General features: G+C 32.6%; 1 protein-coding gene and 1 long non-coding RNA gene across 3 annotated transcripts; both read right to left on the bottom strand.

Moving 5' to 3' along the window:
- Positions 1–200: 200 nt before the first annotated feature.
- LOC134234159 (uncharacterized) lies at positions 201–4,790 on the bottom strand. The gene is made up of 3 exons (XR_009985126.1): positions 4,653–4,790; positions 2,680–2,778; positions 201–541 (listed from the first exon to the last, which is right to left on the bottom strand). It is a non-coding gene; the product is annotated as an uncharacterized LOC134234159 (long non-coding RNA).
- Positions 4,791–8,622: 3,832 nt separating this feature from the next.
- Positions 8,623–16,760, bottom strand: LOC134234140 (arginine and glutamate-rich protein 1-like). 2 transcript variants are annotated; one of them, XM_062716197.1, is made up of 6 exons: positions 16,534–16,760; positions 15,485–15,511; positions 12,783–12,893; positions 12,094–12,319; positions 9,691–9,774; positions 8,623–9,177 (listed from the first exon to the last, which is right to left on the bottom strand). In XM_062716197.1, the coding sequence occupies exons 1-6, from the start codon at positions 16,710–16,712 to the stop codon at positions 9,016–9,018; spliced, it is 789 nt and encodes a 262-aa protein (XP_062572181.1). In that variant the 5' UTR covers positions 16,713–16,760; the 3' UTR covers positions 8,623–9,015. The 2 variants fall into 2 exon arrangements, with proteins under 2 accessions (XP_062572181.1, XP_062572182.1); XM_062716198.1 differs by lacking the exon at positions 15,485–15,511.
- Positions 16,761–18,220: the final 1,460 nt, after the last annotated feature.

Raw genomic sequence — 18,220 nt, 5'->3', positions numbered from 1 at the left:
TCTACTGTTCTCAAACTAAATATTTAATTTAACAAAATAAATTCAAAATAAAATTTTAGTTGTGATATCATGTTTGTAAGAAACACTGAATTTTATTTTGATTTAATTTGGCCGTTATAAATCAATATACACTGTACATCATCATGTAAATCACATTTCTTGTGAACAAATATATTCTTTTAATTTCTTGGTCATAATTTGATATGAATGTAGCATACTTCTCTTCAACGGCGGTACCTGTATTTATCACTAACGTATTATATTTTTTACAAAATGAAACGAACTAGTTTTGATCAAATTTACTTTCCATTCCCAATTAAGTTAGAAATAAGGTTTATCGGTTGATGAATGGCTTGATTAATTAAGGCAGCTATTCGCCCTTTCCAGTATTCTCCAAGCTCGTGTAGAATATCGTCCCTGGCTATGGTGCTGTCCACAGTGTTTGCGGGTACCGGATTGTCTGGAATATCCCTACCTCTGAAATACTCCCCGAGTTGCTGCAGAATTCCATGATCGGTGTTTGGCGGAGCAGTTGTGTGCACTAAAAACAATACACGTTTTAGTTAAATACGTTTATTTTAACCTTGGAACGGAGCCTGAGTAATCAATATGATCACTATTTATTGTGCAAAGAATATTCAAAGTATTAAAAGATATGTACTATTGTAAATCATAGGTAAAAGCTGAACACGATTCGTAAACTGAAAGTTGCCCGTCATTTTCGATTGGTCTCCCGCTTTATTTGAAGGCCATATATAAAACCGATCACTTAGTCACTGTTCAGTGTAATCAATCGTCATTCGTCAACGGTGCAGACCAACGTATGCTATATATACAGCAATCGGTAGCGAATAAAAAACCCGTATACCTCTTCTAGCGCAGGAGAGTAAGATGCCAGAGAAACTTACATTTGCACAGGTCAGTGCAGTATACAAACACAAATACACGTAACTGCAATAAAACGTTTACAAAGGTAATAGGACAATTCCCAGTAAAGCTTGGACTTTCAGTAAGGCGTGGCATTCTCGACGTTACATAATTAGCTTCTGAAATTTACACACTTTTTCTTTACTGTTGAAATATACATGTTATAGAAATTCGGGCGAATGTCAACGAGTGTAGAAAATAGCCAATAACATTGTCTCCTCGGGCAAAGAGGTGGGACTTCAGTCGTCTCATCGTTGTCAAAGACAATTTAAAGTTCCTGGTGTTATTAATTTCATAACCAATGAGAATCTATTCGCCAATTGAGAGACGCTAATTACGTAGCGCCAAGAATGCCACGCCTATCCGAAAGTTCAAGCTTACCTTGGAATTAATGTCCATGACAATAAAGCAGTCAAGAGTAACGAATGCGAAGGGTATACCCCGGTACTGGTGTTAAAACTGAACACGACTCGTAAATAGGTATACGCCATTTTCCATGAACTGATCACCAGGTTATACTCTTCGCAATCGTTACACCTGACTGCTTTGTTGTCATGGGTATCGGCGTGGAATGGACACCCGTTTTCGTGCTGGGTACTATAGTATCTTGCATTACCTTTGTTTACATTTTATTGCAGTTGCGTGTATTTGTGTGCGTTTATATACTGTGCAACTACCATGACTATTGTAAGTTTCTTTGGTATCTTACTTTTCTTCATTAGAATAAGTATACAGTTAATTTTGGTCGCTACCGAATGCTGTATAGCATACGTCCGTCTACATCGATGACGACTGATTACATGCACTGAACAATGACTAACTCAGCCGCTTTGTATATATAGGGGTCCTCAGGTATAGCGAGAGTCCGGTCGAATATGGCTGACATAGTCATTCCTTTTTTTACGATTAGAATTCAGCTTTAACATAACAGTAGCCAAATGTGATAATTATCATTCTAAGCCTTTTTAAGTAATTAAATAAAAATGTGAATTAAACAAGATGTGTTTGTTTATAAAACACTGAGTACCCCGTATATCAGCTTACGTTATGGCGACGGATGAACTTTCTGAAAGGCAAGGTGACCTTCAAGGTCAAGAAATAAAAAAAAAATGCCGTTACTTAAAGAGAGGACTTGTCTCATTGAATATATCTGTGAATTTCAAATATGAAAACCCAAGCACAAACCAATTTAAAATGAGGACTAAGATAAACTAAATTTATTCAAAAGTGGGTCAAACTCCAAGATCAAGCTCAGAATTAATGGTACCGAGGGGAAGACCTTGTCAGAAATAATACACATGTGAAATATAAAGTTCTAGCACCAACTGTCCAAAAAATATGGCCAAGATAAAAAATTTCAAAGATGGGTCAAGATGCAAACTCTAGGTCAAAAAGACAACATCGTTCGCAACCAAAGAAAGGTCTTGTCACAAGTACTACATCTGTGAAATATAAAAGCCCTAGTTTTAATTGTTCAAAAGTTATAACCAAGGTTAATGTTTCTCAACCTCTATGGTCAAGGTCAAAGATATATATACCTATTGTAAGGTCTTATATGTCACAACGAATACACATGTGAAGTATTAGGCAGAAAAAAAACTGTTCAAAAGTTATGACATAGGTTCAAGCTTATAGTTTTTTTTTAAACCGGGTCAAAATTTAAGGTCAAGAGGAAAACGCTGGCACTTTAAGAAATTGCTTGACACATTTGAAATATGAAAGTCATAGCTCTTATTTAAATAAAATACTCACATGTCCTTTCTTCTAAATCTCTTTGTAAAACGGGAATAGTAGACACTGACGTCATTAAGATTACCAGCACCAGAAAAGTGACGTAATTCATGGTTTAACCTGAACAAAAAGAGCTTTTAGATATTTATTTTTAACCCTTTCTCAAAATTGCATTTAGCAAAACGCATTCTTGAATAGAATCTATATTTTTTTTATATCTAATTTTTTTTTTATAACAAGAGGCCCATGGGTCATAGCGCTTACCTGAGTAACGTTGGCCCTGATGATCACCAGACTCCCCCTTTCAATACCAGTTGTGACCCGCCCTATCCCCAGGGGTCTTGAATTAAATCTTCACTACCCCAGGATGCTTCCACATAAGGATTTCTGGCCCAGTGGTTCTTGAGAAGAATTTTCCTATATATTTCAATGTAAAACTTCCCTATTATTTGTGGCCTCGACCCCTCCCCCCTTCCGAAGGTCATGATTTGAAAATATAAAATCTTACTGTAAACTACTCCAGAATGCTTTTTACTTAAGTTAAATTTTTTCTGATCCAATGGTTCTTGAGAGGGAGGTGTTTAAAGATTTTTTTTCTTCATATTTCAATGTTAACCTTTGATTCCCTGTACTATGGCTCCGCCCTAGCTGCCACCAGGGATCAAGATCGAGCAATTTATAATCTTCAATACTCAAAGTTGCTTTCACATGAGTTTCAGCTTTTCTGACCCAGCGGTTTTTGAGAAGAGTTATTTTCAATGACCAAACCCTATTTTTGTCTTTTCTTGATTATCTTGTAAGGGGGCTTTAAATTGTCCTTCATTTCTTTTTAAAATTTAAACTGCCTTTTACCAAAGGATGTTTTGTAAAAACTTTATGTAAAATTGGTTCAGTGGTTCTTAAAAAGAAGGTGAAAATGTGAAAAGTTAACAGACGACGAACGACGGGTGGGTCAGAAAAACTCACTTGATCGGATATGAGCTAAAAACATGGGGGGGGGAATGAAATCTTGAAAATGTCGCTACATTTTTTTCTGGATGTTATGCATTTATAATTGATTACCTCTTAAGATCAGACGACATGTCCCTCAAATATAAAAATTATATTTTGTATTTCTTGGCATTATATAAAAATAATTCATAATTGTCATTCATTTGTGATTGCTACATTATATGCAATATGGTTTATAAATATAAGTTCACCAAAAATTGCGATATAGGTTATTTAGAAGATTACACTTAAGGATTATATATTCAGAAATTTCACAGTTTGGTATCTTGTTCTAATGCCTGGTAATTAAGGTACCTTAAATTTTTGCGAGGAAACTTGTCTGAGTACCTATGCTTCAGTGACAAAAGTCTTGGGGAAAATTATATATTTTTAAGGAACGCGTCGTCTGACTCTAGTTGGAAATCCTTGTATGTAAAGAAAAGTGTCTCTCTTCCTCTGATGTTTCGAGCATTTCTAACTATATACAGAATAAGAATGGCTTTTAAAAACAGTTTTAATCACGTGATTTAGCTAGCCAGCATGTTCTGTTTTAATTTTCATTGTTGAGTTTGTTCTAGATATCTGCGTGGGAACCCACAGAAATGAAAGGTCTGTCTCGAATATTACAAAAACTCGGTTTAAAATCACAGAGATCTATCAAATTCTGCTTAGATTTTTAACTGAATTGGACACAACTTCAGCATACATCACGGGGAAAATTTTGACAAAATAATGAAAATTTTACTAAAATTTTATAAACTACAGGAGTAAGTCATTTATCTGAGTAAGAGTTATCTTTCTTACCAAGGGGTCAATGAACCTTAATTACATTACTATGTCATCATCCAAGGAAATACATGTATCATTAAATTGATAACGGAAAGCAGATTTTTTGTTTGAAATATCAGATCTCTAAAAAATATATATATAAATATTTTTCCCCTTACAAAATCGGTGCGTGAAACATTTCTTATTTTCTGATATGTTTTTGTTTTAGTGCTCACCTGAAAAGATTGGTTAGTCAAAGAGAACACTTCCATGTATTGTTCTTATCTTATCCCTGCCCGATTTGTACAGTTACATAGTTTCTGTCGTAATACAACGACATGATTACATGAACACAGAAAGGTCATCCAACTGAATGCAGAACAAAGATATAACTCGTGAAAGATTCACGGAAGACTAATGCATTTGTGGTCTTAAGTCGAGTGATCTACATGTAATAGTAGGCCAAGATGCACATGTGTACCAAATATATGTACTGTAAATGAAAAGGACACTAACAAATTAAAGGGACAGATAATTTTTGCTTGAAACTAAATATATGTACTTTAAATGAAAAGGACACTAACAAATTAAAGGGACAGATAATTTTTGCTTGAAACTATCTGCAATGATTGCTTATATTACAAAAGTGATGTTACCCATGCACATGTTTGTAAACAGAAATACAGTAGGAGATTATATATTCTCTGGCACACGTGTGTCAAACATGAACCAATGAACTCTCCAAAAATAATTATCCAGATATTTTATAGCCTACACACGAGTCCTTTGATTTCAACTATTTGGATATGCTACATGAAGATATATGAAAAATTTCATTGAAAAGGAAATGGAAATTGAAACGCTTTGGTTGGTTTATGGAGCGACAAATTTTAAAAAGTTTCTAGATAAAATTATACATTCTGATCAAACAGGCTTCATACAGGGTAGGAATATAGCTGAAAACATAAGACTAATCTATGACATTATGCAATATACAGAAGAAGAAAAAATACCAGGTCTTCTTCTCCTTGTTGACTTTGAAAAGGCATTTGATTCTGTCTCTTGGGCTTTTATTCAAAAGTCACTTAATTTCTTTAATTTTGGAAAGTCTATCAGGAAATGGGTTAGTTTATTTTATTCAAACATTACTTCAGCAGTAAATCAGGGAGGAAATTTATCAGAAAAATTCTCTTTGCATCGAGGATGCAGCCAGGGAGACCCGTTATCCCCATACTTATTCTTAATATGTGCGGAAATTCTTGCTATTAAGATAAGAAATAATAAAGACATCAAAGGTATACATCTCCTTGATGGGGAAAAGAAAATCTCAATGCTTGCTGATGACACTTCTCTTATATTGGATGGCAGAGAGAAATCTTTACAATCAAGTTTAGGTACCCTTAGAGATTTTGCAAAAATGTCCGGCTTACATATAAATTATGATAAAACACAAGTAATATGGATAGGTAACAAAAAAGGTAGTGATGAGGTTTTATGTAAAAATCAATTTCTTGAGTGGGGAAAGAAAAACTTTAGGTTACTAGGTATTGAATTTGACATAGATTTGCAGAAGGTACTTTCAAGGAATCTCGGTTCAAAGTTAGAAAACATAAAGAAAATGATAAGACATTGGAAACGTAGGAATCTCACACCACTAGGACGATTAACAGTTTTGAAAACACTTTTATTGCCAACATTGAACCATATTTTTGCCTCGCTTCCAAATCCTACTGATTCATATATAAAAGATTTAGAAAACACCTTTTATTCTTTTGTAATGGTCAAACTAGCTGGAATAGAATTTTTAACTTGAATGATACTGAATGGGAGAATTTTTTTTCTTTTCCTTTTAAGCTCACAAAAGATACAAAACTTCAGTGGTTTCAGTTCCGAATTAATCATAAAATATTAGCAACAAACTCCTTTTTACATAAAATTAAGAAAATAGGTTCATATGGGTGTTCTTTTTGTGAAACTAAAACAGAAATCTATTGCATACATCTTCTGGGAATATGAAGTAATACAAGACCTGTTGAATAGTTTTGATAGTTATTGTTTTAGAAAGATTCATATTAATGTTGTATATTCAAAGAAAGAATTCATATTGGGATCTTTTGCAAAATTAGACAAAATTAAATATCTCGTTGCTCTTCAAATTAAATATTTTATCTATAGAATGAGATGTAGAGGTAAAAACCTCTCCTTGATTGGACTGATATCCTCCATCAAATATATGTATGAAACAAACAAGTACATTGCATATATATAAGAACAATAATCAGTTGACTTTTGACGAAGCCTGGAGTCCCTGGAATAATCTGTTTATTTAATTTTTGGTTATCTCACCATCCCTTCTCTCTCTCTCTCTTGCTCTATTTTCCCATTCTCTCTCTCTTTCTCTCATAAAAAATTTACAGAAAATGTATGTACGCATTGTAAAACTTTGTATTAAAATCTGTAAATTTAAAAAAAAAAAAAAAAAAAAAAAGAAGACAAATTTTAAAAAGCAATATGGTTCGAATCCCACGAATATAGTTACACTAATTTTTAATAAAAAAAATTTTTATGCGCCCGAATCGATAGATCCGGGGCGTATTTTGTTTTTGTCCTGTTTGTTTGTCTGTCTGTCGTCAACTATAACCTTCGCCATAACTTTTGAACCATGAGAGATATAGACTTCATGTTTGGTATGCATACTCCACTAATTAAGCTCTTTCAAATGACACAAAGATTAATGACCTTGTGACCTTGACTGTGACCTGTATGCTAAAATAGCTTTTTGTTTGCAAACTTTAACCTTCGCCATAACTTTTGAACTATAAGAGATAGAGACTTCATATTTGGTATGCATACTTCACTAAATAAGCTCTTATAAATGACACCAAGGTCAATGACCTTGTGAACTTGACTGTGACCTACCGGTATATGCTAAAAATAGCTTTTTCGTACCTTCGCCATAACTTTTGAACTATAAGAGATAGAGACTTCATATTTGGTATGCATACTCCACTAATTAAGTTCTTGTACGTTGACTGTGACCTATATGCTAAAAATAGCTTTTTTCGATCTTTGTTGCCATCGGGCGCATAGTGTTACACAAACACATCTTGTTTTTAGAATTTTTTGGTGATAACTTTGCTATGCTTTCATAAATTTCAATGGTGAGAACTTAATTTATAAAATCAATATGAATTTTATATAATAGTTTGAAGCTATAGGCATTCTGCATACTTGTTCACCCATCTTCTTTTTTTTTGTGACCAATAATATGTTGCATGATCATGATGCGTACATCGATTCAATTACTGAAAGCAGTAATTCAATTAATTTAAGGATCGGGACCTAGGTGCACAGTCTCATCTGAAGTCTCAACGTGGGATTCGAACCCACGACATAAGGATCAACTCCTTACTCCGCGACTTTAGAGCAGACACTCTTACTACCACTGTGCTTGTATTTATAACAAAGGGAAAGTAGGACTTGGACCTTAAACTTTGCAATGACTATAACCAATGATCCTTGGTTTAGTCTCTTGTTGAGTTAAGCTTAAAAAGTATAACAAGTACAAAAGTAGCCTTTTGAAAAAAATTTACAGATATTTTAATAGATAAATTGAATCATAGTGTTCAAATTTATCAAGGCACATTTTCACATTCACTGCTATTTTCACAATGGAGTCTCTAATGATAATAGACAGTACAAATAGTTCATGGTTTACTTGCCCAACTCCTTTGTTCAATATCTTCTTACATGCATCTAATTAAATCAAGTCAATTTTACATACTGATAGAACAGAGAAATTAACCATTCTATGGGTTGACTGTCAAATGCAGTGCATGTTAGAGAGTTTGCTATAAAAAAGGGGGGAAGGAGTTGATGCTTACATTGTGGATTCAAATACCACTGCCAAACGTGGAGATCAGATCTTTCAGTTAATACCATTATTCCATATAATCTGAGGATCGATGTCTCCAAAAGTGCTGGCACGTAAAAGATCCCTTACTGCTCAATGACCCTGAGTGTTGAGTACAGGTATAAAACTCTCCACCGACATTGAAGTGGTAGCATCTAAATGTGGGTGATAATACATAAAAACACACTAACAGACCATTCTATTAAATACCTGCCTTTCTTTTTCAATAAATTATATTAAAAATACTACTATCAAAGAACTTTCCCCATCCTGGTTAAGAAAGGAAAAACAAATAAGTTTCTATTATTGAGTTTAATTCACATGATTTATCGATTCACAGTTAATATGAGATGATGTGAAGGAACATAAATAAAAACAAACACAGATATACATGACGGAATTTAAAGATGCAAGGAATTGCCACAGCATTTATAGATATATGTATAAAAGAATGTTTGCATCAAATAAATTCCAATCATGTGAAAATGTCCGCATGCTCCTGCTTTCCTGGAAGGCAGAAAGATCCACTTAAGGAATATTTATCATACATGTATACGTGGGAAAAGGACCTGTGCACTGGACTTCCTCTATATCCTTGTGATAAGGACTTTTTAACTCCGGATAATTTATCTTTAACCTGATACATGTACAGACACTAACAAAAAAAAAAACCAATGAGCCTTTAACTATTTTCCCCCTAAACTGAAAGACAATTTGGGTCTTGCATTCTTTTTGTTCAAAATAACTTCTTGTTCTCTTTTTTTCCTTTTCCGGTCCTCTTCCTCCATTCGTTGCTTTTCTTCGAGCATGCGTCTCTGTTCCTCAACCAATTTCAATTGCTCGTCGGCCTGACAAGAAAAAAATAATTTAGTTTACAAATGCATTTAACATTGACCTAAAAAGTTTAAACTACCAGACAAACATCATTTCAAAAAAAAATTGCAAAAATTTCCATATTTTCCCTCCGATATCTTTTTACTTCCCTCCCCCTCTTCTTCATACCAATTCATTTACATTCAACTGTACAATATCTTGGGCTTAATCTTATTTGGTCCTGTCACAAGATGAATGTAAATTTTATGCACCAGTTTCTTGTTTGTTCATTATCCCATTAATAGTATTCTATCCGTAAAACATACTGTAAACGTATTACATTTGGCTGTGTATTCTTTTTAGCACTTTTGGCAGAAAGAAACTTGCGCTAATTCAAGTACAACGCTAAATGTGTTGCACATTTATAAATAAATAAGAACATTAAATCTACCCAAAATTTTTCAAAAAGCAATTTTTGTCTGCCAAATATCTTACACTCTAAAAATTATACATTCAATGACAGTAACTTTTAACAAGGAGAGACCTACCAATTTCTTTTGGGCCTCTTCGATTTTTCTGTTGTTTTCTGCCATTATATCCTCCAGTTCTTGTCGTTTGAGTTTTTCTTCCTCCTACAAAAATGTTGGACGAGATCAGAAAGTGTGTCACATTTAAATCGTACAGGAAATAAAATTGTGCCTAGGAAAATTACAAGTATCGGTAAATTTGATCTATATTATGACAACTTGAAAAAAATTTCTTTCATAGATCAACAAAATTATCAAATTTAATTCAATCAATTAATAAAATCATACAATTTACCCTATAAAAAAAAAAAAAAAAAACACAAGCGAATACATATAGAATGAATTTCTAATCATTACTCAATAAATAATGGTAAAAGAAGTTTATCAATATGTAATTATGCCACAGGATTGATTTCTTGTAAGAATTCAATCTACTTGTGGACTGCATAGACATTGCAGGACATACAATCAACATTGTATCAGTGCAAATTTGACAGCTGTAAAATGATGATTAGGCAGTTATATTAGATAATTTACCTCGTAACTTTACATACCAATATCTGCAGTGAATTTCCTCCTCTTCCGAAAATACAGTGTATCTACACATTCAACTGGTGGATAGCCATTATAAACTAATTCTTCAATCCAGGATTTTAATTTTTTGAAAATTATAATTAATTAACTGACTTTGGAGCCCCGATCCAGTATTCCTACGCAATACCCAAAGTTAAACTACACTGCCTCCCCGTAAATCACAATAAATCTTAACAATGTCAACAGTAGCGGACCAATGAAAGTGTGTCTTGGATGGAAATGTCAGAACAATGTTAGATTGTTTATGTCAAGACAACAATTCAATACTTGCAATAATATGCGAATGCTGTACATGGAATCCCTATACAAGTAAACAGCAAAACCTAGAAGAGATCGGGGTAAAATTGAGAAATCTTAACACTTACATGATCATTTGGCTCTAAAATATTGGGTAAAAAAATATATACAGTTGCTGAAAACAAAACAATCAGATAACACATGCACCAAGAACTGTTCATGATCAGGATTTTTTTCAGGCTTGGTCACAAGCATCCATAGTATATCAAAGGCTCAACATCTGTGAACAACCTATTATTTCTGTCAGACTGGAAAACTGTACCTTAATTTTTTTTTTAGGGCGCATCAAATATGAAACTTGGCCTTGAAAATCTATGCTTGCTTTTCTTGTGACCATGCTCTGAGGGAAGATAGAGGTCTGTTCATGTTTCCTACTCTTGTAACCTTATTTGATTCTTAATCAACTATGCTAACTTTTCCAAATCTTTTTTTTTCTTCTTCTATATTTCACTTTTGTGAGCTAAAAGTATTGTTAATATTTACACCTCCTTACACTTTTTAATAACAGGTGTAGACAAAAATAAAAAAAAAAAAAATTTGAAAAAGTTAACAAAGTTATGTAGATTTGTTCATATTTGTTATATAAATATAGATAACACAAAGGACAAAAGCAAGAAGAATTGTAAAAGAACATCCAACATGACAATACACATATTTTCTAGCCCTATCTTACATACATTACAATTCTCACAGGATATTTCACTGCTTCACTTTTAAAACATATTTCATAAATTTGAGGACCATAAAAAAAAAACCCATTACCATTTATTGTAGCTGAGAGTTTTCAAAAAAAGTAGAAGAGCTATAATAAAAACTATATGGAAGGTTAAAAATTCTTGGATATCTTTAGCATGCTGTGTCAATCAATACTGTAAACCAACTTTTATTCGCGTGCGAGAAATTTTCGCGAAGTTCACGAGAGTCTCGTCATCGCACATATTTCTCTCCGAGAATCGGTTCTTAAAGTGTATGTGTCTATTCACAAGAGAACCTAAATAGGCTTGATCACGAAAATTCATCGTCGCTAACTAGTCTGCCCCCGGTAAATTGCGAAATAAAGTCGTCGCGAATAAAAGTTGGTTTGCAGTACACAATATATCAAAATTCATAGGTACATATACTATACTTTATCTTTTTACCATATAAACATACAGCTCTAAATATGTACAATCTCAAGTATTATCTAGGAATTTTTAAAAAAATTATGTGTACTGCATTCAAGGGAGAAAAAAAAAAGACTCTTATAATAATGTACATTTATTACAAGATCCAAAAAATTGTTAACACATGAGACAAAACTCCAAATTTTTATTTCATTGGAATGTACTATGAACAAATCTACATTTCATATTTCTTTGAAATCAAGAAACATTACAGAACCCACTGACAGTATCTCTATGTTTTGGGGGGGCTTTATAATTCACATTAACACAAAAGCACACAGCATGTTTCTGTGACTGTGACTACAGATCTGAATTCTTCTTCTGAACAGACCCCTATCACCCGTACACGTAGAGTCAAACTTGTCATTACCTCCTTCTTTTTCTGAGCCTCCAGCTCAGCCTCTCTTTGACGTTCTAGCTCCTCCAACATCTGTTTCTCCATGATTTTTTTGGCCTCCTCCACGCGTCGCCGCACCTCAGCCTCGATTTCATCTTTCCGTCTTTCTAGTTCCTCCTCTACCCGCTTGGCCACCAGCTCTTCCACTCGTCGGGCCACTTCCTCTTCTATTAGTTTCTCTTCTAATTCTTTCTGTCGTCTGTTAAAAAAAGCCCACATTGTACAATATTGTCAGAAGTGTGTTATTTAGTATTTACATACAGTCAAATGTTTAAAATTAAGTGCCAGGGATGGAAAATTTTGCTTAGTTTTAAAAGTAATTTAAAATATATTCTTTAGTTCACAAAATATTTTAAAGCCAAGGGGAATGATATACACATTGCAGTAAGTGTTAATTCATTATGATAATGAATAATATGAGCCAGTTCACTGTAAGTGTGTTTTACTGCATCTTTTATGACATGTATTAACTAATTTTTTTCAAAAAATGTTTGTTGTTTATATGATTGTGTTATGTGAATTCAGATTTTCCAAATCTTGTTTAATACACAGGATAAACAATATATAATATCTAGAGGAGGAAAACAAAAATATATGACTTTTCATAAATTAACAATTTTTCCTTAATTAATTCATTATTCAAATGTTCCTTCATTAATTACATTAATCTCTGTCGTTCCAGTTCTGCCTTCTTCTCTTCCTCTTCTCTTCGCTTGGCTCTGATTATTAAGTCATCATCACTACTGGAGCTACTGGATGAAGGAGTCCTTTTTCTGGAAGAAACAAATCATAAAATGTTTAAAATGTGTTCCATATTTCAGCAGAATATAGTCAAAATATTATGATATGTAATTTAACGTCACTGTCATACTGTGATCCTAGAATACATCAATCTGTTTAGCAATACTTTTTTACAACAAAAATTTACAATTCTTTTATATATATATTAATTACATTTTAAATGAATTTTCCTTATTGTTTCTGAATCATTATAAAATGTCATTCTCATACAAGCAAAATAAGGCAAAATGTATAATTGTGCATTACTTCATGCTCTCAGACATAATTAATTTAAATGAACCAAATTTAGGAGTATTTCACCATGTTCACTTCCCAGCTTAGTAAATTCTCGAGAAAGAATTTCAAAGTCCCCAGAGCATCTCGCAAATTTATATTTAACAAAATATCTTAGTATTAACGAAGTTATTCAAAAATTTCTTTTCATGATCAAAGTTCTGATCTAATGCTTATAAATATTTGTTTATCCAGATTTAATACAACATTGAAATTGCAGTTATACATGTATATTATACTTCAAAATAAAGATGTCAAGAAGATTATATAATAATATACACATACACTGAAAAGACATTCCTAGAGCATACATGTTTATCAATATCAGCAAAAGAGAAAATAACAACATATCACAATAGCAACTGAAAATGACCAAATTATATAAAGTATCATTGTCATTATCCAACACCCAGGATTATAGACAGGATGCATTCCTTTATCATATGCAGGTGGGTGGATTTGCCCAAATTGTTCTTTTCCTGAAATAATATTGACGTATATTTTTTTTTACCAATTATTATTGTCAAAGATTGAAGAATACAGGAATATATATATGCTTTGCTTCTACTTAATCCTTTCAACACTGTAGACCGATACATCGGTCTGATAAAATTTTGTCTTGGAACACGGTAGACCGATACATCGGTCTCAGACACTAAACTGAAAGTAAAACATTTATTCTTAGAAACAGAAAGTGTTCTCTGTGCAAAATCTGTCGCTTTGAATTATGGGTAGAATGATGTAAACATCCGTTAACAAATATGGCGGACCACATGGCGAAAACCACGAAAAAATCAGGAAAATTAGATATTAGTAAAGAAAACAAAGAAGAAAGCAAAATGGCGGTAAACAACGAAATATCCGATCTTTCTGGCGATGAAAGATTGAATAAAATCAAGAAATTAGACATTATAGATGTTTCTAGACAACAAAAATATGAGTTATTAGCAATGTTGTGAAATCTTGTCGGAGAAAGTTGACTCGGAATCCGACTATCAAGGCTCCGAAACAGAGGATGTTTTCCACGCCCCAGACTTCTTCCGATGTCTTTTATTTATTAATAATTATGGACTTACTTTTAAATAAATTCTGACATACTGCATACCATTTTACTCGGAAATAATTTCTCTTTTGAATGGTGGTAAGAACATAATCGATTTTGAAACTTCATAGCAGCAAATTTATTAAATTTTTGCATAAGATCCGTTATAAAATGTAATTATGAATTTTATTAGGGTTTTTGACATGCTAAATAATTTTGTATACATATAAAATTCATATCATTATACCCCCCGCTTGAAAAGCGGGAGGGTATATAGTAATCGTTAATTCCGTCCGTCTGTAGGGTTTTTGTTACGCTTTGCTCTCTTATCCGCAACTCCTCTCAATGAATGAAATTTGATGCAACTTTCACATCTTTATAACATATTTATATTTTACTTTTTGATCTGACACATATTTTGGTTTCCCCGCCACAGGAAAACATGGACTTTTTCACCAGTTATAACCATATGGGAGGCGGGGGGTATCATTTAGTGAGCTCATCGCTCACAGTACCTCTAGTTTAAAAGAAAACTGCCTCACCTTTCTAATGATGTGTCATTTATTAAAATATTCAAAGAAATAAAGAAGTTATAGTATTTTTTGTGACGTAAGGTGAAATGTTTAGTGATGGCCCAAGTTACTCAGTGTACCTGGGGTTGGTTGATAAAAGTTACTCAGTGTTGAAAGAGTTAAGTACACAAATTTATTTAAAATTTGATTTAAATTAACTGTTCTTGAGTTGGTTGTCATTATAAAAATTATACTACATCAGTATTTAGTTTGTGCACTAGGAGTGATTTGGATTTCCATTGGGGAACTTTTTTATTCACTTTTGTAATTTAAACTCTCATATTAAGTTTTTAAATTACAGAAGATTACAATTTGGCGAATATTTATAAAAATTGGAAAATGCAGATGTATTCACAAGGCACATGTCATTACAAAGAGATCCAATGGATGTTTGAAAAAGGAGTGCATCATAGTCCATTTATTTTATGGGTATTGGACATTGTTGAAGTACTTTGTCTTATGCATATTTCCATTTGGAAGTCTTTTTCCAGGCAAAAATAAAATAACTAATACTATACTTAAAAATGAGTATTGTCAATCAATCATATGAAAAAATATTAAAGCTTAATTTTGTAAGTTAAGCAAAATGAAGCATATATCCAAGTGTATTATGCTCCTATAGCAAAAAGATTCTACCCAGAAAAACAGAAGTGATATTTATGCTGATATTTAGTACCTGTCCAAGTTTCCAGCTAACTTAGCTCTACAAAGTATAAAGATATTCACTTGTTAAGTATATATTGCAAAAAAATTCACCGGATTACTAATGATGGATCATTTATGCAAATATTCTTATGCATGGCATTAAAATTTCATATTGAATTGAACCATATGATCTCAAAATGAGATTCCCTTTGTCCCCATTCCTTAACTTGAATCAGTCTTGAACTTCAAGAGATTTTTGAAAGATTTTCCCCACCTATTAGGAAATTTTTGTCATCTAAGTAAAAATTTAAACCCTCAAATAATTGTGTTTTGAACCCTGTTTACCCAATTATGCTTTATGTTTGATTTTTAAGTTTGATTCAACAGCTGCTCAAAAATTCAAAATGTAAAACAATTTATAGAAGTCTGCAGACACTTATGATCAGAATTTTGGCTTTGTTGCTCATGTATGAACATGAAACATGAGGTAAAACATAATGCAAAATTTGGAGTAATGCAACTGAATTTAACTCTGCTAAATTATAAAATAGGCCTATTTTACTTATCTCCATATTGTTTTATATCTTTTATGTTCAATTATGCAAAACAGACATCAAAATATTATACTTCGAATCAATACGGATAATGACTTGCAACAGCTTGTGTAACAAAATAAAACCCATTGATCCTCTTTATAACCCCTATCTTATTTCAAATAATGGAATTCTTGAACATTATATCGTTACATCGAGTACGTAATAACAATGCATAGCAATGCAAATTCAACCTATATTTTTTCGTATATCATTTCATAGGTTGCAGAAAAGACTTCCTTTTACCCGATAAACTGTAATACAGGTAACTAAAGTCTCATCCACGTATAAAAATTAAATGAAATGCTCTTTTAAAATTTAGGGTTTCTTTGTCATCTTATCTGGGCTTATATAGTCGAGTGATTTTAGCCGCAAAATTTTAAGCATAAACTTCCCAAACATTTCAAACTTAGTATACAATGTTCAAAAGGTAACCAACAAGGATATGAAATACGAGCTCCTTGACCCAGTGACTTTATATTTATACCTCTCTCTTCTTCTCTTTCTGTCTTTTGACCTTGAACGGTTTCTGCTGGAATTATGTCGGCTCGACACTGAAGATCTCGCCTCTCTGGATCTTGATCTGGATCGTGTGCGTCTTTTCTTGTGTTTAGAACGATGCCTCTGTCTGCTGGAAGATCTACTTCTGCTTCTTGATCTACCCATGACGATCAACAAACCTGTACAATATGGCGGACACTTCAATTTGCTACGACTAAAAGCCGAAACAACCCCTTTAAACGGCTAAAATCTAAAAATCTTGGACATACACATTGCAAAACAAAAATTAAAAGTAATAATGATATGAATTTCTGATTTTTTAAAAATATTAAAATAGTTTCATAGAAAACCTAAGAACATTGACATAAAGAGAGACGTCTAATGTACAAGGATATTACTATTTAACGAAAAACCTTTTTGACCCTCTTTCTAAATTAAAAATTATGTTTATAATTAATGATCTACATTAAAGTTCTATATAATTAAATCTTACAAAGCAGTACGTTATATGAGATCAATCAAAACCAGCGACACGCATGTCTTTTGCAGGCCTGCAGTTGGACTGGGGGGGGGGGGGGTTACAACTATTTTTTTATGGGGGAGGGGTTACGCTTTTAACGGGTATTCAAGCAAAATGCTCATGCATAGACACATGCACTTTTTAAAAAAAAAAGGTTATATATTCAGGCAACATTTCCAATAGATTATTTTGAAATCCTTATATTACATAAAAATATTTATTTAACAGACTGTTTAACAATATGTTAAAAAAAACAAAAAAACAAAACACGGTATCAATATTTTCAGGGACGTATGTACTATTTAGGATAAAGGATCCTGATTTTTTTATTTACAATATCCAAACCGAGAGTATTGAATGACCAACCCAATTAAAAGTATATCTTGACTTAACTGCAGAGGATCAAAGATCTAATTTTTAATTATATAGATTGATTGAATGCATGATTACTGAGTACATGATTTCCTTTGGGTTTTTTCTACAGTCTGTTCTAGCTCTAATAATCACAGGTAGTACGGAACCCCCCCCCCCCCCCGTGTTCCCTACCCCAAGAGTCATTTGACTTTTTTGCGATAAAATATATCACCATGACTTATTCATACACTATGCTCGTAGACAGGATTGACCCTACTTCCCCTCACAATATTTTTTTTTAATTATTATTATTATTATCATTTTTTTTTTTATATTTTCTGATCTCTGCATGACAACTTTATCAAGATATATCTGTGATTTTCAAATAGACACATATATATATATATATATATGTGTCTATTTGAAAATCACATAAATATCAATCATATGCGTTTTCTATTCACAGAACAGTTTTTGCTTAAATTTTGGATTTTTCGGTTGTGATACTTTGCGAACGAATAACTCATAGAAAAATAAATAAGAACCTTTGGGGTATGGAACACGGGGGGTGGGGTGGGGGAATAAAAATAATTTAAGAAAACTCAATATACTTGACACTTCATTTATACTGGTCCTAAATTATCTAATAAATAAACTGTCATGAATTCTCTCTTCATATTTGATAAATATTTTTTTCCCCAGACATAACTTTTACAATTGGAAATGTTCATTGAACGGCTGGTTGGTCCCCTTTTGGTACTTTGGTACAGTAAATTGAAATAAGGGTAATGTAGTATTG

This window comes from Saccostrea cucullata, unplaced genomic scaffold, assembly GCF_032062105.1.
Source record: "Saccostrea cucullata isolate Sc308-1 unplaced genomic scaffold, CSIRO_AGI_Scuc_v1 ctg237, whole genome shotgun sequence".
In the NCBI taxonomy this organism is placed as follows: Eukaryota; Metazoa; Mollusca; class Bivalvia; order Ostreida; family Ostreidae; genus Saccostrea; species Saccostrea cuccullata.
The sequence above is the reverse complement of the archived record's forward strand: the minus strand, read 5'-3'. Positions and strand labels throughout refer to the sequence as shown.

Bases quoted from the DNA above. Each gene is read 5' to 3' on its own strand.
- LOC134234140 (XM_062716197.1), bottom strand. From the start codon at position 16,712: ATGGGTAGATCAAGAAGCAGAAGTAGATCTTCCAGCAGACAGAGGCAT. The intron at 12,894-15,484 runs GTACTAAATATC...TGTTTCTTCCAG, and splicing joins TTAGCTGGAAACTTGGACAG to AAAAAGGACTCCTTCATCCA. The intron at 9,178-9,690 runs GTAGGTCTCTCC...TTTTCTTGTCAG, and splicing joins AAGAGGCCCAAAAGAAATTG to GCCGACGAGCAATTGAAATT.